Source organism: Amblyomma americanum, chromosome 1 (genome assembly GCF_052857255.1).
Source record: "Amblyomma americanum isolate KBUSLIRL-KWMA chromosome 1, ASM5285725v1, whole genome shotgun sequence".
Lineage (NCBI taxonomy): Eukaryota > Metazoa > Arthropoda > Arachnida > Ixodida > Ixodidae > Amblyomma > Amblyomma americanum.
The window spans coordinates 502,421,002-502,443,648 of record NC_135497.1 but is presented as its reverse complement, the minus strand read 5'-3'; the positions used below and the strand labels follow the sequence as shown (position 1 = coordinate 502,443,648).

Sequence of the window (22,647 nt, the reverse complement as noted above, 5' to 3'; positions counted from 1 at the left end):
GCCCCTGTATCCGAGACCTTGTTGTCTGAAATAAAGATCTATCTATCTAACGTACATTACGATGGAGCGATGCGGCAGATTGGCGTCTTGCTCTGTAATTCGGTCTCGAAACGACGATGCCTTGCGTGTACATGATGACCGACGTAGATCAGTTGGCTTGTTGTCACTTAGCTACACAAAACGCCAGGGAGGAAGAAGTGGCGTGGGCGAATGTAGAATGGAGTGCGATGAAGCATATGCCCTGAGTTCATACGTTGTGTGTGTAAGGCTTGACTTTAGGCGGCGAGCATCGCGTCATTGCTGAACCAGCTCATCTATGGTATTCAGCTACCCTTAACCCCTTTGGACTAGAATCACAGCATCCGGAAAGGCTACGCTGCATAGCTTCAATAAATAAGAAAGCGATGAGAATGGGTAACACGACACAACACATAAAACACATCTAACAGGCAATGGATGGAAGCTGGAGTCTCCTTGACCAAATTTATCCTTCCTTTCCCACCCAAAATCAAGCTCTTAGCAAATTATGTGCTATGTCTCATGAGCATGATTTGCCCTTAGATCAATAAAACGTGCTTCGAAGGCAAAATTGACGTGTAGAAAGAGCAAGACGAGCTTTGAGGCAAAGTTATCAATCAATGGCGTCGACAGAGCAGAATTCCTGCGCGGTAGAGCTACGGCCACTTCTTTCAGCCGTGGAAGAACGAAAAAATAATTCGTAACATTTTTTTGCACCGATGTGTGCGTGAGGGGCTTCCTCTGGGACAACCGCTTGTCGTCGTCGACTTCGGTTTAGTATATCGCAACTGGAAACCCTGCGTTCACATGCAGTACTGCTGAGTGAAGGAGCGTACAGTCTCAAGTGTTTGCTTTTGTGGACGTGTGGTCCAGCTAAGTTCACATCCGCTGAGGATCCAGTCTGCTTTCGTTTTCCTTTCTTTACGTACCCAGTCCGCAGTCAGGGGTTTTGTTTGGTGATGTTTGGCATGACGTAATACAGCAATGGCTGAGGATTCAAAGAAAAACGGAATGAAAGTTTTCAAAATAACACCGCAGTAGTAATCTTTGATACAAATCTTTGTGCCACGTAATGAACGTCATTTGACCCTAACGTGACCGAGCGGTGACATTTTTTAGATGGCAGGCCTTGTCGCGAAATACTGGAAAAATATGCTTCCCTGTCCGTTATTAGGCACAGTAAGTCAGACTTTTCCCACAGCTTTTGAATTTTATTCACTCCTTTATCTGACACCTGAATACGCGTTCGATGTGGCGAACTTATTATGCAGGCATTCTTGTGATACCGAGGCGAATATGCGCGTGCACATATATCCGTGTTCTAGTCCCGACAAGATACCACTTCTGCAAATAAACTCTCATCCTGCCTTACTCTGGAACAGCGACCGAGAGGCATCCCTCCCTTGCAGTAAAGGTGTTATTCATTCATTCTTTTCCAGTGGCATGCACAAACAGACACATAGGCAGTTAGAACACAACAATTCTTTAAAACACATCGCATCCAAACAGAGTGACCACTGTATGTGGTCTCTTGACGCTTTCTCCTCGGCATTCCTTGGCGCCGAGAGAAACGTGATGTTCTAACTTTAGGCGCAGGCTGTCTGATGTTCAGGTCGTGGTGAGGGAACTCGCTCAGTTGCGGTCTGTGCCCTTCGAGCCTGTGAACGAAGGACAGCAGCAGTCAAGTGTACGCTGCAGAGCCCACTTCGAGCATGGCGAAAGCCGGCTCTAGGCAAAGCAGTGCTGAGTTGTTCATCAATGCCTGTTGCAAACAATGTCCATATACCGAAACTGGCGCTGGTGCTGGCATCAGCCTCGGAGGTTAGCAGACGTGAATTCCACCTGCTGCATTCAGAGGAACTGCTCAGCGCTACTCAATTGCCGACTTCAGGACAGACACAGAAGTGGCAGACCAGCCTCAGTATTGGATCTTCCAGCTCATAGGCGGTGCCACAGTCTGTTAACCTCTAGGCAAAAGCCAGTGTTCATGGCCGGATCATAGTTCGGAGCTTTTTTAACTCGATGGGTTAAGTAACTCTTTGCGGAGGGGTTCCTGCGGACGCATTAGGCGTCCAAAACTGAAGAGAGTGAAGGAAAGAATTATAAATCGCATTTCATCTCAGCTTATCGAGCATGGCATCAGTATGCTGTGCAGTTTTTTTTTTCACAAAGTGCTCATGATACACAACAGCGGTGCCTTCCATGACCAACACTGACAGGAGTCGTGGTGCCCGTTTTCGGAAATTTACGAGTTCGGATTCGGGAGAAAGATCCCTAGCGGTGGCAATGGGGTATTTTCGCAGTTACTCTAGACACCAAGATCTCGTCACCGACATCGGCGTTGACCACAATTCGCCTTCAGTAAAGTAGTACTCTGACTTAAACTTAAAGATAGCTGGAAACTGTTGTAAGTAAGCTGCAGGGTACAAATTAAAACACTCATTTATTAATGGAATTCGCGCGGAAACCTTAGTCGTTTTTAGCATCATCTGAAGCATCAATAGAATAATTATCTTGAAATCAATTGCTTACGAAGAAGAGGGGAAAGGCGCTGTATACCTGGCGCATATTGTTAACTGCACCATAGGGAACTTGAGGATAGTGACCTTTTGTGTGGACGAGAAGAGGGGAAGCGCATTCTATTCTGCTGTTTTCTCACTACCACTTGTGGCCTAGCACCAGAGCCGACTTTAATAACATCTTTCTGAACTACCCAAACAAACCAAAGCCCCCGTGGCTAGGGTCAGAACATCAAGAGCGGTGGGAGGCTGCCCTGTGCAGCTCGCTGCCGGAGATACAGCTTCTGACAAAGGTATGGGCCCGAGGGGTCGCCGAAGCACAGCAGTGCCCGGCCATCTAGAGCGGCCCGTGGGCTCATCGTTGTCCTGCTTCCTCTTTCCCCCCACCCCTCACTTGGTTCCTTCGTAGACAAATAAAGTTGATTCCTACCAATCTGCCTCGTGCAGCATTCACGGACATGTAATGCACAGTGAATGAACCAAGACAGGGGACACTGTCCAGTATGCTGTGATAACGCAAGATCGTGACAGATGTGTGCGAGGACACGTTTCAGATGAGCATTGTCGTGTATATGTGGCATAGCGCACTGCAGTACTAGCTTACGGGACGCTAATAGAAAAGACGTTGCACGGTAATGTGAACTACATTGCAGAATCGCCTCCTTCCGTCTTGGGTGTCTGATGGCACCGCGGACCACAAGTACTTGCGGCGAAAACCGGAAAAGAAACAGAAAACAGCACCAAAGCGTGCTGTGGGTAGCTCGTGAAGATTACGTCATTGGTTCATTAGAGTAATTTGAAATGACAGACGACACATACCTTTAAAGGTAGTTAGAAGTCTGTCCAGGGAGGGGCTTGAGGACAACCATGTATGGGAGGATCATTCCTCGTTCATCTGCGAAATACCAAGTGTATCCCTGTGTTCACCAATAAATACATTTATACCAGGCATATTATAAGTTTTTGCCTTTAAACCACGACATAAGTTTTCGCCATAAACACAATTAACGAGCAAATACGTTCACATTAATTTAAGATAGGACGCAATCCTCCTGATATTCCAAATCAAAAGAAAAGGAGAAAATGGTGACAAGCGAGATTGTTTGAAAGTGAAAGGCTGCAGCCTGTCGTGTGCAATGCGCTTAATGTTGTTTCTTTCTTTTCTGATTTCCACTGATGAGCTAACGAGCGCCGAACATAACGCCATTAGCTCTGCCTACTGCCTCACCACAAAAATTAACGTCATCTGTGAATAATGGCACTGACGATGGGGAAACATACCGCTTGCGACGTATGTGTGCCCAAAAAAATAAAATTTTGCCCTGCAAATGTTACTACGCTTGAAAATATTTTGTAAAACGAACTGATTATATAAAGTGGCTAAGAAATCCGATGCAATTACCATAAAAAATCAAAACGGCACAGTCGCTGATGAATGTAAACACAATGCCATCAGTCACTGGCTTCGAATCGCCCAAGGCAAGAGAGCGCTACGGCATCTTTCCTGCAAAATGTGACATTTGCTCCACCAGGAGTTGCTTGATTTTCCTATGCTAAACAGGAGATCATAGAGACATGTCCCAGAGATTTACAACGTATGCCGGGTTTTAACTGCATAGCGCTGATGCAAGCCTCAGAAGGGGTTAGAGCATATAATATTCAAAGGTATGCACTCAGTATAAGTAAAAATAAAATTATTTCATGGATTAGCGTTTTGTGTCCTTCTAGTGCCTCGCCCTCAAAAGAACACATTCGAAACCAAAGAAAGTCGCACGTTTTATCGAGTATAGTCGACAATAAATGTCATTCTAGCGAATGTCGGGCAGTAGCAAGGGAGTGAGATGGTATTCAGAATGAACGGAATTTTTGCGCGTTAGAGGCTGTATACCAGCAATGAGTATTTGCCTTGTACTTCGAGTAGTGAGAGAATGAAAGAATAACGATGTGCGTGCTATTACAATGCACAAGAGTCAAAACTTTTCCTTTATAAAAATTCACGGAAGCTGCTCAGTAATTTTCACATAAAACACACATGGAGGAGAGTGAAAGGAAGTGCGGTGATAGTGCTCGTACCCTCTCCGAACTTAGTGCATCCTTTCAGGTAAAAGTAATTGATACAGGTTTTGTTCAAGACTTCACTGTACTTGTCCCGCACGCAGTAACACCTGGAAAGATTGTTACAAAAAACGTCAAATCAGTTAACGGGGACGTCAATGCCACAGTGTTGAACAAAAAATGAAAAACATACTTTCGGATGTCATCCCAGCCCGCATCATTATTGAAGCTGTCTGCAGTGACTTCAGGTGACCTTAAGAACAAAAAAAATAGAAAATAGATAAACCGGTTCAGGTATCATTTTATGGAGCAAAGTGTCAGATATTACGCGTGCCCTCCCTTGCCCTGTCCTGCCCTACCCTACCCTATTACCTTACCCTACTCTACCAGTTTACCTTACCTTACCCTACCTAACACATACGCATGAACCACTTCAAACGAGCTTTTAATGACAATGGCAATCAGAAAATTGTACCTGGAGCTTCTAAGACTGCCAATTTTCACTTAACTCCTCGCCACTATGCACAGAAGTATTCCGTATTCAAGAAGCAGTTATTCTTTTCAAAATATTTTTTCTTCATAATTCGGTATTACGGGCGACGTTTTATGGACACACTTGCTCGGGACATAAAGTGTCCATATCACCTAGTGTCACAAAATTCGGCGCACTTTCGAAAAACACCGGCGCTGCGCCTAAGCAATCGCGCCCGCGCACGGGAAAATAAAACAAAACAGCAGGGAAACAACTCCGGAGAGTGCGTAGCTTTGCGTGTGCTGCTGCAACTCAACTCGCCGGCGCGGCGCCGAGGGAGGCATGGCAGCGCGCGGTGTCGATTTTTCTAGAATGTCCGAGAAGTTTCTGCTCGTTGTCGACTGAAAGGGGGTAACCGTGTCAGGGCTAAAGTGATACTCTCTCCCCTTCGCTCTTGCGCCGATGACTCCGCGTGGCGCGAATGACCTAGATTTTTCTAGAAGGTGGTTTCCGCGCTCGACCAATGGGGTCGCACGCCCGGCGCGAGGAGGAGGAGCTTCAACCGAGGAGGAGCTTCAACAGACGCGGACCGCGCCTATAAATGAGGGGCTTCAACCGCCGTCGGTTAGCCAGAGCCGCCGTGTAAGCTTCTGAGAAGGGCGCCCGCAAGACTCCCGGGAGAACACCACTCGCCCAGCCCGGACCAGCGAGGCAACGCACGCGAACCTGCGGGACGGCCCCGTCGAGCTTCTCAGGTCGTCGGAGTGTCGCAGTGCCCCGTGAACAAATCGTGTTTTGGTTGGTTTTCTCTCTATGTGTTAGTGCACTTTAGGTGCAAAGGTTCTGTTAAAATGTAATCTCTCTCGATTGTCACTTTGCATGAGTTGCTTTGTATCTGTAAATCACTTTGTATCTGCCCGTACGAGTGATAGTGAAATCATTTGTATCGTCTCTTCACTGCATAAACTTTGTTTTATTTGTGAACCTTTGACTCCGACAAATTCTCTGGCTTGCGACCGGAGAAAGCTGGGCACCAAACGACAAACCCCCTGTCACTGGTAGCTGGTCTCCGGCTGAGCTTCCGACGCTGAGTCGAGGGCGTCTCCTTTGTGACCGAGACCGCTACCCCACAAGCTCTAAGGGTGTCTGGGAGCGCACGCAAAAGTTCGCGAAGTGGTGACACCTAAGCATGACTGTATACCTATAAAAGAAGTCAAAGTAAGCGAAACCCAGGGAAGAGTTAGGGACTGGTTTTTTTAACTTGTGGCGAATAATTGGAAGTGTGTGATGTTGCTGGTTTTTCATCGGTATTAATTGTTTAGGATGCAGAGGAAGAATAAATCTAGAATGAAAAACACACATATACAAACTTTCTGTTTCAGATAACGCTTTGAAAATTCTTCGACATACGGAGTTTGAAACCAAGAAAATCTTGGCAAAAATTAACTCTTAGAGGCGATGGAGAAGCTCATCATCCGCTTATGCAGTTCCGTGAACTTTTAATCCATTACTGTGACAGCCATCGTCTCTACCCAGCCGGGCTGAGTAATGCGGAGAAGCGAACTCTGCGGCGCCTGCAGACAGGAACTTCTCTCTACTGCCGTAGTGAAGCAATTTGACCCCAACATAGATGGGCGCTGTCCACACTGTGGAGAAATCTGCGATATCTTTCACATGGTGTGGGTATGTACTCATAATCCTCACCCGTTCCCCTACCCCTATCAGAGAGGCATGGTAGCCTGCCCTCCTCAACTGCTTCAGACTGGTGTCCCAAAGGGCTCTCGTAAAGCGGGCTTGAGACGGAACCCCTTCGAGTGGTGTTTCGGACTTAGGATACCGACCATGTAGCCGGGTATTCTGGCTCCAAAACTCTCTTTTTGAGCATTCAAAAAGTATTTCACTATCACCACCTCGCGCTGCAGTGCTTTATATTTTCCTGGGTTTCAAAAACTGATACAGTACATGATTTATCAATTTCTTTCGGTATTAACCAGAATATTTTGTTAATTAAAAAGGCAGTTCTGAATTTCCAAAATTTTTAATTATGATGACATTTCATGATGCTGATGTCCATCATTGCTGGCAGTGTTTGAGAGATTTTAAAATTTTTTGAACAACTTTTCGAAACAATTCGAACAAATTTTTGAAAGTTCGCTGGAGCACTAGATTGGTGTATATAAACGGGGAATTTGCTTTATTCCTTGTACCTTTATAAAAAAAAACATCCTGATGGCCACGTATATGCAGCCCTCATTAAGTATATGTAGGGATTGATGCGCATCACATAACTAGATGGCGTTCTCTGCTATGCAAATAAAAACTAAATTTTGTTAATTATCTTTCTTATAACTCATGTTATGATGAATGTCGCAATCTGAATCATGAAGAATGTTTTCATTGGAAGCTCACCCCATTGATTACGCTTGTCAGTGTTCTACAAATCTTCAGATATTAATCTATTAATTTCCTACTTTCCAGCACATCATTCTGAAATTAGGCGCCAAGCGTGCTCGGGAACTGGGCGCACGCTTACCACCCGGCGAGTACTATTTTAGTCCATTTTTTGGCACTATATTTTTTCTTCAGTGCAAACAGCGCCTAGCAGAACATAAAAAGAAAGCTGTTGCGTCAAACACACTGGGGTAATGCAGTAGGCGCCATTTGTTTTATCGCATCGACCTGTTTAGAAAAACAAGAGTGGCGGATAACGCTAAAGTGCTGCACCGTAAAACGCATAAAGGTTGCTGAATCACGTCGAAGTTTTGTTCCACCATCCTAGTACGTTGCCCAAGGTAGGAGTGTAAATGGAGAACAGAATGGCGCTTTTCAGTCTCATGGATCAGGCAACTGTGATATCGACAGTTCTTTGAGTTTGTAATTCGCGCCCAGATTTCTTTTTGTGCCGTGTTTTACCGCGAATTCATTGTCCTAATTTTGATTCGCCCGCAGATTCCCATAATACCAAGTTTAACTGCCAGTGCGTTATCTAAATGATGGTGATGATTTGCATCTGACGAGAGGGCGCTTGCAACTACTTATGAATTCATCAGCTCATGTGGTTTTGACGGAGCGCTCTCAAGCCTATTGGCATAGCAACAAAAAATTCATGCTGAGTGCAGACTGCTTCTAGGCAGTGTAACATAAATTTTCTAGCATGATATAAACGTGAAAAGGCCAAAATCTGAATGGCGAAGTCCGTCGCCCACTCACGGTCCAGAATGCGCCATTATGTCGTCCAGAGTGCGCTTCCAATGCCGGGTGAGGTAGTCGTCATGAAGCAACGTCAGCAGGGAATCTCCGCGGCCTGTGCTCACGCGGAAGATCTCCTCGCCATCCCTCTCTCGGAGTTTCACGCATTTATCCACGCCACTGCATCGTTGACGAAGCAACCATCACTACGTCACTAGAACGTTACATACTAGTTAGGTGTGACAAGTACATTATGTCACAAGACTACAGTCGAAAGAACGTCTAGAGTTCAAAGGCGGTCGCTAAGGAACAAGCTAGTGCATGGTAAAATTGCAATAAAATCAGCTCAGAAATGCATAGTGAATGACGGCATTGAGATTGTTTGCTTTACTACTGCGTGTTGAATGGGAATAGGGCATATATTTTTAGAGTGGCGCTCATATGTTACGCCCCTCTCAGCCAGAGAATTTCAATGCTTTACCCAGAATGAACAGCCGACCTTCTGTTTTCATTTCGCCTGTTAAACCTCTGCCCTGATATAGTGCGCTGGGTACAGGTTTGCACAGTCCCGATTTTCATGAATTGGGCGCCCCATTGTGGCAGCGCTGCGGCGTATTTCATAGAGGATCGCTGCGTGCAGATCCGTGGCGTTAGCATTGTTCTGTGAGGGGTTCGCTGGCGTAATTATGCGTTTTTGCTAGCGTTTCCCGGCGGATTTAGTTTTATAACTTTTATTTCACGGTTTTTTGCACTGTAATAAAATAGAAGAACCACTGTCACCGCATAAGTTAGTTACGTTTTAGGATGATTTTTGTACGATTTTCACCGACAGAAGACAGCGTGCCCAACTTCAACACAATGTTTAAAGTTCTGCCCCAATGGCAATGACAGTAATTGCAGTCTTAAGGCAACATATCAATTTCCATCACTTATTCATCAATTCATTGATAAAAATATTGACGTAGAAAGTATTAGCCACTAAATCTACCTCAGCTATTTTCTTCATGAAACCCCCTTCTCTAGGTGTTCATTATTATGCACCATAAACCTGCTTATGTAGAGCAACCATGTTATAAGCGCGCTTTGTCTGTTGTTTTTTTCCTTCTACACAGTGGTGCTTGTCTCGAGTCTTCTCTCGAGACAAGCACTCGAGTGCTCTTGAGTCTTCTTTGTTACTTGTCCTTTTTCCATCACAAAATTAAGCGTGCAAGTGCATTAGAAATGTGTATCGCAAAGCGATAGAGGCGCCGTCGCATGCCACTCCTAACTGTATAGGTGATTAAGAATCACGTTAATCTGTAACCGCGTTTATTCTCCCCCTCCATCACAAGGCAATGGTGAAAAAGATAAATCATATATTGCATCTATTTTTTATATATTTTAAAATCAAGTTCATTATCGGGGTCGCATTGAGCGGCGTCTTCGCTTTCCGCAACGCCGTCAGACTCTACGAGCTAGCCTGAACCAGCAATAAGAAGCAGCACTTGCTGAGCCGAGAAGCATTTAACAATTATAAAAAGAAGTAATTCGAATTATCTACTCATAACCTGATTTGTGACCTTGTTCCCGTTTTCCGCAGATCGCTACTCTGCGCTACCAGATGGTAAACTATGGAGCTTAACGCTTCGAAGCGGCCCATGTGCCGCACTCTAGAGCTTCGAATGATTTTCGGCCACCTGGAATTGTGAAGTGTGCCTACAGTGCAAGGTGATATAGTGCTCCGTTCGCAGTTATGATGGGAAGTGGTTAGCTTGACACAACTTCTATTCCGTGCTAATTATTTTATATTTTTTTCATTTTCTCACGACCTCGCAGTCATTATAGGCTGAGATGTTCGGGTCGCAAAATGTTATGTTTTGAATAGAACCGCACGCAGACAATGCTATAATAACAGCGTTGCAATTCTTATACGCATTCCTTACACTTCATACGAGCAAACGGTGTCCAGAAGGAGCGGTTGCTCCTAGTAGACAGTGCGGTGAAAAAGGCGACTTCACTTTTTCCGCCTTTACATGCAGGAGTAGAAATCTACTCATATTTAAAGCCACACGCAGACAATAGTCATGACTACGGACCTTTACAAGCTGCAGTAATAGCGACACTGATTGGCCAACATGTAAGCAAGCTTGCTTTCTCCGTATGCCGAGCGATGATAGATGTATGCTGCTGTTTTTCTCAGGGGATAAATACCAACAATTGTGCGGCAAGGTTTACAATTCTCTTGTTGCACAAGAGACGTCATTGTAGCCAGTGTCATTGCGTTGAAATTGTCCCTAAAGCGCCCGCTTACGGTCCGCCGCCTTCGCGCTGCGTTGTTTCAAACAATCGCCAGGAATTTCTTCCTTGTGGTTGGCTTTTTCGTTCACGCTGCGAGCAACTTAAGAATTCCGCTTATGGGAGGTTCCCACCATCGGCAGAAGATGGCGAGATAGTCATTGTGGTGAGAATAAAACGCGTGAAGTGTGATCGTATCTTCGCTGCTAACACAAGCTGTCCTCCATAACGCCACTATATTGGTATGATGTGAAAATCGCCAGTTCTTTCTTTCCAAGGTCTCCACTTCCTGTATTACACTTCCCGTTTAACAATTGTTAAACCACGCAAATTTTTCTCTGAACAGCACTCTGGAATAAAAAGAGTCTTATTCGTTGCCACATAACATGATGAATTCGGGTGCTTTGCAGCGAACTTTACTACTATTGTTCGAGCCCCCTTCATTCAAACACAGCTAGAATATAACCTTAATGGTGTCTTAGGCCTATTGTGTAAATAAAAAAAATAAACAAGCAAAATAATAACTAAATAAATAAATACAGCGCCCTGCCTGTGTTCAGTGCATATATGGTGATGTGTAGCGGACGTAAGCTCATGGCTCATGCGTTCTACAGGCGCCTGTGGCGTTAGAGCGCGTAAAGTGCTACCAAGGCTGGTGAAAATATGTTGTATTTAGTGCTCTTGGAGGAATAATTGCCTTTTCGTGCACTGTGCCTGGGTTAAGGCTCGAATTCGGAAGGTATGCAACCTGGTGAGATTGTTCCAATATCTACGAAAGCAATATTTCGCTATCTGTGGCTTGCAAGCCTTCGATAGTCGAAATGTGCCAATGAGGTGCCCAAAAACATCAATTTCCCTTAAAAACTCAGCGAAAGCCTAGCCTTGTGGAGAAAAGAGAGTCGAATCGGATAATCGTGAACCCAGATAAATATAGTAGAGGGCCGACGAAATCACTTTGGTCGTCATCAGAGTCGAGAATCGTCAGTCTCTGCGAAGCTAAAACGTCCTGGGACGGTCCATGTGGGTGGAGCACCATACGGTAGCATTTAACACACGAACACATGGGCAGCGATTCGGAACGTCGTGTCAATCGACCTCGAAGGAACACAGGGGAGAGCTCCATAGAATTTTTGTTTTTAGGAAAAATCAATTCATGCCAGCTTTTGGCTACACCAATGTTTTCCCGGCAACAAAAAATGCTTCTATAGATGAGAACATTTGATTCAAATTGTTTTTCCCGCCACTGGCCTATTGTAAAGTTTATAGAGGTTTGAACGGGTGAGATAATTTAATTATTGCAGATTCGGCTTCACTCTGTAACATTTAAGGGGATTAAGCTTCCAAAGCGACTGAGGCAATGAGCGACGCTGTAGTCCGGAGCTCCGAGTAATTTCGACAGCCTGGGGTTCTTAAAGAGCACTGAAATTACAAAGCACAGTGCAGTCGCGGGTTCGATCCCGGCCACGGCGGTCGCATTTTTATGGAGACGCAATGCTAGAGGACCGTGTCTGTACAATGTCAGTGCACATTAAAGAACCCCATGTGGTTCAAATTGTCCGGAGCCCTTCGCTACGGAGTCTCTAATAGTCTGAGTAATTTTTGGACGTTAATCCTATAGAGCGAGACCAAATGTGCTGCAACCGTATTTGCTGACCCTTTCAAACCTATGCACACTTTTTCAGTAAGGATCGATGCAAGCTCGGTACGCCAGGACTGAAAAGGACTCCGTGATCGCAGTTTGGAAGTAAATTGTTGTGTAGGCTAGACTCACGGATGTGTGCCGAAACGTTTTCTGCACCCACTGCATGTTCGTAGCGTAAACGACAGGCGGTCGAGAGACATTTTTTTGTTTATTTATTAACCTCTTCTAACTCGTAATAGGAACTTTTGTGGTGAAAGCAGCCTCTTTGCAGAAAAATCGCTAGATTGATAAAGATAAATACGATATTGCCCTCAGTGTGCTTTTAAGAGCACAGCAGCATAAAGCATCATAGAGGTGCACTTACAGTTCCTGCAAGAGATCGCTGAGTGTAGCCGGCCTTTTTTGGCCGCATAGTTGGAGCAGTTCATCGAGCTCCCTGCCACCAAAGGTCTCGGCAGTGGTCCCGACCTCGGGCTTCGCAACTGCTGTCAAGCAGTGGTCTCTGCAATGGCGGTCAGATAACTCTTCTCCATCAGCCTCGGCGACAGCGTGTGGCTCGGCTGGCATGGCGCTCATCCGCTCAGGAAAGTGGGTCTTGATGCCCATCGGCCCTGCGGTTTTCGAGAGTGTGCACGTGAAAACATTGCGAATACCAATACTTTACAGAAGATGTTCTTTGCGTGTTGTGCCCTAGAACATTATGATTAAGCCGCTAGCCCGTATATACCTGTACCCTATTGATCCGACGTCTTCTTTCCTTCATTGAATGCCACGTAGTTCGCCTCGCAATAGCCCCAGTTCACAAGCCTCGTTTTATTTAGCAGTCATAGTAAGGTACTACTTATAGGAAACAGTGGCTTTCATAATCGACCTAGCTGGTGGTAAGTCTAGCAAAAGCTATGCTTGCCTCGCGAAGAAAGAAAGCGAAAATTTCTTTGCCCATTCTCTGTGGTATGCCGCTAGTATATTAAGGGGGTCTGCTGTGCCTCGGCCGCACTTATGAAGCAGGCATGAAGGCTAACAAATGTTAATACGAACGAAAGGTTAGTAAGAAGGCCGCATTCACAAAAAAACGACTCATCGCGCAGGCACGGAAATCGAGGAGGCTTTGAATGGACTCACAGCTGTCTGCTGTGCCGGATGGGTGGCTTTCGTCAGTGACGTCAAACGAGTTCCAGGACAGGTCTGTTATCAGAACCTTCTCTTCGTCGTCATCGTCGCACTGGCGTCTGGCGACTTCTACGCTCTCTTGACTCGCACTGCTTCCGTGGCCTGGCCGTCCGTGGAACCCGTTGCCGAGAGCGTCTGTCGAAGGCAACCTGCTGTCCTTTCCTTCATCGCAGCTTGCCAACCATTCTCCCGCTGGCGCGGATTGTGGTCGTCGTTGCTCCTGGCATCCACTGGCGCCATGGTTTCCGGAGCTGCCAGTACGAGTTGGCTCCTTCTTGTTTCTTCTGGGGCGATGCCTGTCGAGCTTGTGCAAGGAACAACGCTGTGCCCTCCGAGAGTCTTCAAGCTCTCGCTTCTCCGTCGGCACCAGGGGCGCTGCGCAAAAGAGGAAGCGGTTAGGCCTGCGTAAATGCCTTTTAGGCGGAACCACTGCTTTTCATTGGAGGAAGAAAATAATTACTAGAAGCGTAACTCCGGCTGTACTCAAACTGATAGGTACTGAGTATGCACACTTCCTAACACTGCTCAATATTTAGGCAGCTTATTTCTGGTTTCAATACGCCATCGATTAGAGGAAAAGGAGGCCCATATCTCAAAATATCTACTAGATTCTGCCATATCTCGAAATATCAACTAGATTCTGCCATTATTTACACGGGAAAAAGGATTACACTCGTACATGAGTAGACAATACGTGAGAAAAATAAGTAACAACGGGGTCTATTGAAGAAAACAGAAAGCATGAAATTGACATGTGCACAGCAGCTCCAAAAAATGCAAAGATACAGCACAAAATAATTGTGCCGCCGTGATGCCATTTTCAAATGTCCTTTAGTTTTTGTATGGATACCAAGTTTATATTGATGGCTAAACCATTTCGGAAATTATTAGTCACAGCTTGACACGTTCGTAGCCGTAATGTAATACTTATCCTGATGTACAGCCATAAAGGCTCGCATTTACGATTTGCCGCCGCGTAATAAGACAGCCACTAATTCGCAGTCACTGGAAGTGCTAGCTTGAACCACTCAAGGCTGCCGTATTAAGGCACCAATAGACCAATGCCACCATTCCACTTTGGTTAAGGACAAAATTACATGATATGCATAGATGGAACTTGGCTGATGAGAAAAATGGTCCATAGGTGAGAATTCGTAACGCCTACATTATTATTTTTTCCATCGAAAGAAGAAAATTTGAATTAGTGGTGTTGTAGTCAGCATGCAGGTTATGCAGATATGAGACCGTCTGCAAATTTTCGAAGTGTTCTTCCCCGTCAGGCCGTACCATATGGCTACATCACTTGATTTATCATCGGCCATGGGTCCTGCCACGCAAATCACAACGCCGTTTTTTTTCGAGTAAAGAAACATGATTTCTTTGCGCATGCCCGCTCGACACCTCAGTAGGCCACTGAGGAAAGGAACGAACGTAGCGAAAGAAAGAAGTTGAAGATGGAAGAAAGAAAAGGGCGCTGTAGTGGAGGGCTCTGGATAAGTTTGCAACACCTCAGGTTTTTTCGCGCGCTGACACCGCAGAGCGCACAAGCGCCTTTTGCGTTTAGACTCCACCTGAACCCCGCCGCCGCACGTGCCATTTGATCCCTCTTCTTGCCGTCCAGCAACCGAACGTAACCAATAGGGCACCGGGTCGCCTTTCAGCGACACTATGTGCAGGGAATAAGGAGACGGGAGGTTATAGGGAAATGAAATGTGTGGCAACTGGCAGTGTGGCAACTGGATGCTGGCAGTTTTAGTCCTTGTCCGAGCCACGTGGTAACAATGCATGCAGGAAAAGCTTATAAAAAGAGAAAAGTGGTGCAGCGCACGCAGATTTATTTCGGTATTCTACCGTTGCAGTTTTTCCGGAAGAAAGGCAAGTGAACCAAGCTGTCTCTAGAGGCGAGGAAAACCCTGAAGGCAGTCGCGAACGTATCCTGCGCGGATGCAGAATGAAGAGGATGTGCTGTACACCTTTACCCAACGAACTTTTTTGGTGCATGTATTTATTTTGAGTGGAAGTAGGGGTTGGTATCGTCTGTTCTTTCGTGCATCTTTGTTCGACTACCACGCTGTTTCGTGTCAGGAAATTATTTACGTCACAATCGAGTATTATTTTATTTCAACAAAAGCCCAAAGTTTTATCGGCAGTTTAATCGAACAGAGTACTACTGGCAGTACTTTTCACTCTAACAACGAAATGCCGAACTAGTGCAGTGCAGGAACCTTGCTTTCAGGCCCGCAGGTAAGGCCCAAAGCAACTCACGGCCCTGGCTCGCTGCTTCAAGCACGGGTCCGGATTGGATTCGCTAAATAATTTTTATAATCCCAACCTTACCCAGCAGAGCTTGTGGCCGGCCCGGACCTCTTTCCGTCCAGGACCCGCTTCAAGCAGCAACGAAATAGGTAAATTGCTCATTGCATCGATGCACGAATAACACAAGTAAAAGCGGGCTGCCAAAGGCGCTCAGATCGGAGCTACGCATCCAGAAATTCTTATATCATGGGCAAAATGAGACAACGTGAGGTGGGTTCACCCATCTCTTTTATTGAGGAATAATATGGTCTGTCCGTAGCTCTGAGGGCCGGGACCGATGAGGTGATTCTTGTGAGGCATGATGAAGACAAATTCCCCGTCTCATAAGGTTGGTGGCACTTATCCGACTAGGTGGTGACAGAAATGCGACGCCTACTACATTCCCGCCATAGGTTGCTGCTGGTTCGGGCTTCATGATTCATAAGCAGGCAAGGCTACCTGCCCCAAACACGAGGTAAACACTGTTCTGCGACTGTGTTGCAACTCGGCGAGAAAGGCTGGCAAAATGTGACCCGCTTTCCGAAAACGTCGCGGGTTCAGGAAGTTCGTTGATCATTCAAGGCGTTTCCCCGAAAAAATTGTACCTCACGTTACTTTGTAGATTTATTTACTCGTCAGTTTAAGCTTGCGAGCAGGTTAAAAACACTGCATCTGGAATCTCTACGCGTGCAAGGCGGTATGAACACACCGTGGTGTTTCTACACGAATCGTTGGGTTAAACATGTAAAAGGGCAAAAGATGTGCTAGTAGGTATCGAGGATACATCAAAGGTTAGCTAGGCCTTACCTAGGCCAGCTGCAGTTAGCTGGATTATGCAATGGAAAATTTGGAGGAATGCAGGGGAACATAAGGGGGAAATAATCTAATATAAATTGCTGAGTGCAGAAGAGGAAAAGAGGTTGTTTTTTCATGAGTGTAAATGCAAGCAGCTCGGTGATATTGCCGCCGAGAATACGACAATGTTAAGTATAAAATAGCCTTAGATGAAACCTTCCGGACTTTGCCTTCATGAAAAGGCCAGTGAGAAAAATTAATATGCTCTAATTGGTTACTTTCCTACCATTTATTAATATTTTCCAACAGTTCAGAGACCGCCGGATGGTTGCTTTAATTTGCATTTCAGATGAGCGGAGGGCGATCTTGTGCGGCTGCACTTCCACAGCTGGAAAGTGTTATTAAACTTCCGCCTATTTATAGGTCAACGCGGCCAAGCGGGCGTTTCCGGTGTTACATGGTCATTGCACTCATAATCACGCTGCATAAACTCTGTGTACAAGTGATGAAGTTAAATCTTCCCTCCCTCTGACTGAGCGAAGTACTCAGCTGAGATTTTAGTACCAGCATTCTTTTCTTTTTCGCAACGTTTTCAGCTCCAATACAAAATAAAAATAAGCAATCAAAAGCAACCTCAGTACCATTCCTCGCGTGAGGAAAACGCAACTAAGACAGATACCAAACGAAGAAATATCGATAAATGATAGCAACATCATTTTCTTAGCTTGCATCGTGGGTCCTGTTTGCCATGAGAAGACAGCAAGAGTGCACAATCCGACAACAGTGAATCAAAAGCACAACACAGGCCGTAAATTTGTGTGTCTTAGCCCAGCTGGGCCGCCACTTCCAAGCCCGGAACCGGCACAGGCCTGGCAATACAGCGCATTTAGAGCCCTACCCGCGGGAGGGGCCGGGACCGATAGACCGTGTCTTGCACCATCCTGAACTGACACTGTTGGCGCGGAAGGTAATAATTTTACGCATCTGATTACCGTTTCACAGGGGCGGTAGTTCGGCCTACTGCTATAGAAGAATGACACTACTGAGGGAATAAATTCATATTATCCCATTGCATTTATCTGAGATACGGTTTTTTTTCTGCTTCTCTACAGCATACGGCGTGCATTACCATTTATTGTCCCTGAGACTTCTACAAGACCTTTCGTATCACTGTAATCAATTACGGCTTTATATGAGGGCCAGTTGGTACAATTTACCTTGGTTATTATTTACAAACAAAACAAGGTGGCAATTAAGAGGGAAGAAAGAGAGAAATTGGCACAAACAGCGCCGCGTTAATGCCGATGCTTCACTTGGCATCACATTATTTCCGCTCCGCACTCCGCAACAAAATGGAGCGCAAATTTAGCCCATTTATATGTCAATATGGACAGCGATGCCAGCAAGCATTTGCATCTGTCGAATAACGCATGAGCACAACTTACGGCCGATCGCTGCGTCCTCTTCGGTGCGACTTCTGCCCCACCGGACATCGTCCCGGGACGGCGTAACGAACGTGCAGCACGCCATGGGGGAGGCAGGACGGCTGGACTCCTGAGTGCGGCGCCGCCTGGGGAAAGGTCACTTGCAGCATGGAGAGTTGCGCACTTAGGACGGGCCTCGGCGCCATTCTTTGTGCATGCCGGAAGCTAGCGTAGTATGGTACGCTCACTTCTTTGTCATAAATTGCCGATTCTTATTTCAGGAAATGGCTGCACGTGTGCGTTCTCTGAGATTAACGGCGCCGGCAGCGCTGTAGGTCGCCGCAATAGAAAACTCGCACGTTTATTTGTTATTCAGGCATTGCAAATTAGCTCTAGCTGTGACGAAATGAAGAAATGGCGATAAGCCTATTGCCCTACTCCTTCCTGATATGAGATCACTCCCATGTCGGCCTCATCAGCCGCGCTCAAATGAATGCTACAGATTGCGTCTTGAGATAACTTTCTGAGAGAAAGGGCCGATTTTGAAAAAGAAAGGCATCAGGCGTGACTCATCCTCTATTCTCTTTTTTGACGTTTTTGCACTGTCCCTCAAAACGTGGACTGGAGTCGACTTGGGTCGCAGTCATCTAAGCGCGGCTACAGGTGCTAGGCCCGCATGGAGAGTTCCTATTTAAAAGGCGGGTTCAAAGAAACATTTTCACTCTGTAAACACGGCCTCATTTGCGCCAAGGTGTTCTGCACAAAACAGCCTATAACTGATGATGATTATGGATTTTTATGGCGCAAGGGCATCTATGACCAAAGAGCGCCATGGCGCTAGGTATTATCAACTTGTCAAGGTTGGGTCGAAGACCTGTATCCCAAGCATTTCAACCTAAATAAGCTGAGCACCAGACGAGAGGAAAGCTTGCACCATTGTATCACCGGTGGGTACCCGGCGGCACTGGCGATCGAACCCCGCACCTTCCGCATGCGAGGTGGATGCTCAACCACTCGGCCACCGCTGCGGTATCATATGCGTATTGATGTTGGTAAATAAATAAATCATCGTTGGCAATGGCTTGAATAATTGAAAATTCGGTACTGACTTGGGTTCTCTTTTCGAGAGAAAAGAGCTGAGTGGCGAATTCAATGGGTGGAACCACCTACAAGATGATGAATAAAAAATCCAAATTGCTTATCTACATGGGCAGCGTGCTCTTTGCGTCGGCTGCCTTTTGGACAGGCAGATGGCATCGCTTGTAAACCTTGCTGCCCTGCTTACTGCGACGCAAAACAAAGCGGAAATCCGCATCATTTTCTCAACGATTTCAGATAATCCAGGCAAACATTCAAGTTAAATTACATCTCAAGCATCGTAGACGGTAACATGCTAACTTGAGCGTGCTATTTGGGTACAGAGAGACCAAGAGTTTCAGCTCAATAAGATTTTTATTCACCTTCATTTTCCCTGCGGAGAGTTTCCAGATTCGTCTGGCGTTTACTTCAGAGTAGTTGCTTCGTACACATAATTGGATCAAACACTCAAGCGCTGAGGTACTTCACTGGAGTACCTTCTGCTTAAAAGAACTCCAAGGTAACTTTTTCGCGCTTGCAAGTTCCAGAGCAATTTGTTCAGTACAAGCAGCGGCTTCCTTAATCCATCGCAACGACGGTGAGCGACAAACAACGGAGAAAGTGATAGGTTTATGCTTGCGCCAACAATCTGACCGAGTATAGTTCTCGGGAACAGAAGGAAAAAAATATATTGTGACCGCTTTTAAAGCTTTTATTTTACATGCACTATAAATATTTATTGTTTTCGTCTTGAGGGATTAGTCTTTCTCTTTTTATGAATGAAGTAAATTGCCAAATTTTATCTTGAGTCAATGAACTAGTCTCACGTTCTAGAGGTGCCCAACGACTGCCAAAGTCGTGCGATTTCTGAAAGGTGCATTTTGAAGATTAGGTGATAAGAATGACAGCTCAGAATATCAACCATTCCTTTGTGTCGAAGTTCAGGAAATCAGTCACTCAGTGTCTGAATTTCTGCTTTGCGTTTAAAACAAAATCTCAGGAATATACTGAGCACGTTTTCCGACACGGGCGTATTTCGAAACAGGACCACGCGCAATTGAAACCGTACCACACCTGGTCAAGATGAGGCTCAGCAAGACGGGAACAATGATCATGAGGGACCCGGGAGGGAGGCATTCTTTCATGTGGTAGACAACGTGAAGAGCAGCGGCGATGCTGGCGTAAGTGCCCATCTCAGCACTGACGGAGGCCTCGAGTGCCTTTTGCTTCCTAGAAGGCAGACTGGTTTCCCGGGTCTTGCTGTAACAAATATGAGAGACAAATTGGACACTGATCTGAAATAGTCTGCTGGAACTTTTCCCGATAATTTACAGCCAGACAATATCGCTTGTGCTGGTCCTGGTTTTCATTTACACTTGAATGCTACGAATGCCTCGATGACTAAGAAGCTAGATATGGTAATGTTGAACAGGTCGTATGTTCGACATGTGAGTTGGAGTCACAATGCCCGGAAAGCTGGTGGAACAGTTTATTAGTTTTGCATTTGATTAACGCATACCACAAAAGAGAAACCCATGCTGTGTGCTGCTCTATACAGCTTTCCTCAGGCCACCATGGTATACTCTGGAAAACATACAGACAAAAAATCATTCTCTTGCATGCGGATATATTATCTGAGTGGTTTACAGCACAAGGTTTTCAGTCAGTATGTTTTTAAGCGAAACTATTGAAAAATTTCAGTCTGCAAAAGCTATCCACCACATGGACCTGACGAAACATTCCAGAAATACCTAAGGGGCTCTAAATAATTTCGTAAAGCTCACTCCTATAGCTATGTAAAGATGTAATTCGTAAGTCGATATTTACGCTTGGACTGCTTTTATGAACTATTTAGGAGCACGTGCCGGCATAGGAAGTTCGCGTTCCGAGCCCCCTTAGACTAGCCCAACATCTCCTTTGACAGCCGGCCGCTGACAGGCGAGTTTGGTCAGCGACCTGGGTTAAGTCTGCTAGCATTTTAGCTAGCGATAGAGTGTAAATGCATCAAAGGAAAGTCAACGATACATTAACCGTGGGGCCCGTCCTTAAGTAAAATGTGCAGCAAGCATGTAAGAGCAAATTATACTGCATTTCTTTCTAAGATACACAATATGGATTCCAAAGGCTGTGTGGCACCCCTACCCAGATTTCTAAGTGTGGGTCCCAGCAACACGCGTAGAGATACGACCCCCTTAAACACAGACGGTGGACCTCACTGCTGTTTTTGACGGAGGGCGAAGGTCGCAAATAAGTGGTAGAGCCCTTCAGTCATCTTCAGTTTTTTAATGAGGCCGAATGAAACGTTAAACACAGATTTTTTCCTGCAATTGTTGGGTTCGCAAGGAACGTAGCCTTTTGTTTGACATGCAGGTTAGCTTCTACGTAACGTCGCATACTGTGCGTTTCTAGACGCTTTGAAGTACCTGGCTGGTACTCACTAGGTCAGACTGGAACGGGTGATCAGAGGAAGCGGCCTGGAGGCAATCTCTTTTCCCCTTGATTGCGTGTTTTCGCAGAGTCAACAGCTGTGTATGAAGTGGCAAGAAACACAACGCCTATGACTTTGGCAAGAGCACTTGGACTCTGGCAGTACTCCCTTCCTCATCGTCTTCTTCTCGCTGGGCAGTTGTTGACAAAATAAACAACAGCTATTACTAGTTAGAAAACGCTGTCCCAAATATTTTTAGGAGCCTGTTGTTACGATAAGAAAGATGCCCGATGTTTCTAATTATGTGGCTATACATAGTCTGCACCACAGGGACTAGGTAAGAACAAAAATTTCTCCTTTGTGACTAATTTGACGTCTAGCTGTTCTTCATCGTGGTAATAATAAATGTACTGACAATCGTTATAAGGAAACCTTAAAGATGAAGCTAAAATAAGAGACATTCGTTTGGTTAACCGCACAGTAAGGAAGAGAAGGAAAGGCAGGGAGGTTAACCAGGGTAGGAAACCAATTCGATATCCTTCCGCAAAGCTAATTTCCATGACAGCCGAGGAGCGGACGGAGGTCTCTGTGCAAAAATGTTCCTAAAATTGGAGCGTGCATCAACAGCTGAACAGTGTACGGTCGGCCTGTCTGCTCACAGGGTAACTTTTTTTAACGTTTGGAGGTTTTTATTTTTAAACTTTTGAGAGATACGTCGGATCGGCCTGTGCAGATGGATTGTACAGCAAGGTGGACAATATGTGCCTAATATAGATTAATAATTAGACAATGAATTAGCTAAAATGACCAAGAGAGCTTTTTCTTGTGATTTCAGAAGTCAAGGTTGTGCTGCGAAATACAAGGCCATCAACACCAATTTGTGGCCTATTTCTTTAATGTTATTAATCAGAAATATAATCCAAATAGTAACACTTCAAAAATACGCATCAGAAAGCTCGCTGACTTGGCTTTCCTGCATTGTAAATTTATAAGAAGGCGTTTCTGCACTTGGTATTGGTACCGAAATCAACTTCTTGTACATCACTGTACACACAAACGGAGTTTGGAAAGAGCCCTTCGTGGTGGCTAAATGGTGAGGGCGATCGGCTACTGATCTGGATTATCTAGGCTCGAACCCTACCGCGGCGGCCGCGTTTCACTGGAGGCGTAACGCAAAGGCGGCCATGTGCTGTGCGATGTCAGTGCATGTTAAAAATCCCGAACTTGTCGAAATTATTCCGGAGCCCTTCACTACAGCACCTCTTTCTTCTTTCAACCTCTCCTTTATC

The 22,647-nt window shown here is 45.6% G+C and overlaps 1 protein-coding gene across 1 annotated transcript; it reads right to left on the bottom strand.

Moving 5' to 3' along the window:
* Positions 1 to 1,485: 1,485 nt before the first annotated feature.
* Positions 1,486 to 21,531, bottom strand: LOC144106163 (uncharacterized). Its single transcript, XM_077638904.1, has 10 exons — positions 21,369 to 21,531; positions 20,005 to 20,190; positions 17,875 to 17,999; positions 13,292 to 13,714; positions 12,534 to 12,780; positions 8,275 to 8,433; positions 4,786 to 4,845; positions 4,611 to 4,702; positions 3,357 to 3,432; positions 1,486 to 1,676 (listed from the first exon to the last, which is right to left on the bottom strand). Exons 2-9 carry the CDS (start codon positions 20,121 to 20,123, stop codon positions 3,359 to 3,361), a joined length of 1,299 nt encoding a protein of 432 aa, XP_077495030.1. The 5' UTR covers positions 20,124 to 20,190; positions 21,369 to 21,531; the 3' UTR covers positions 1,486 to 1,676; positions 3,357 to 3,358.
* Between the last annotated feature and the right edge of the window lie 1,116 nt (positions 21,532 to 22,647).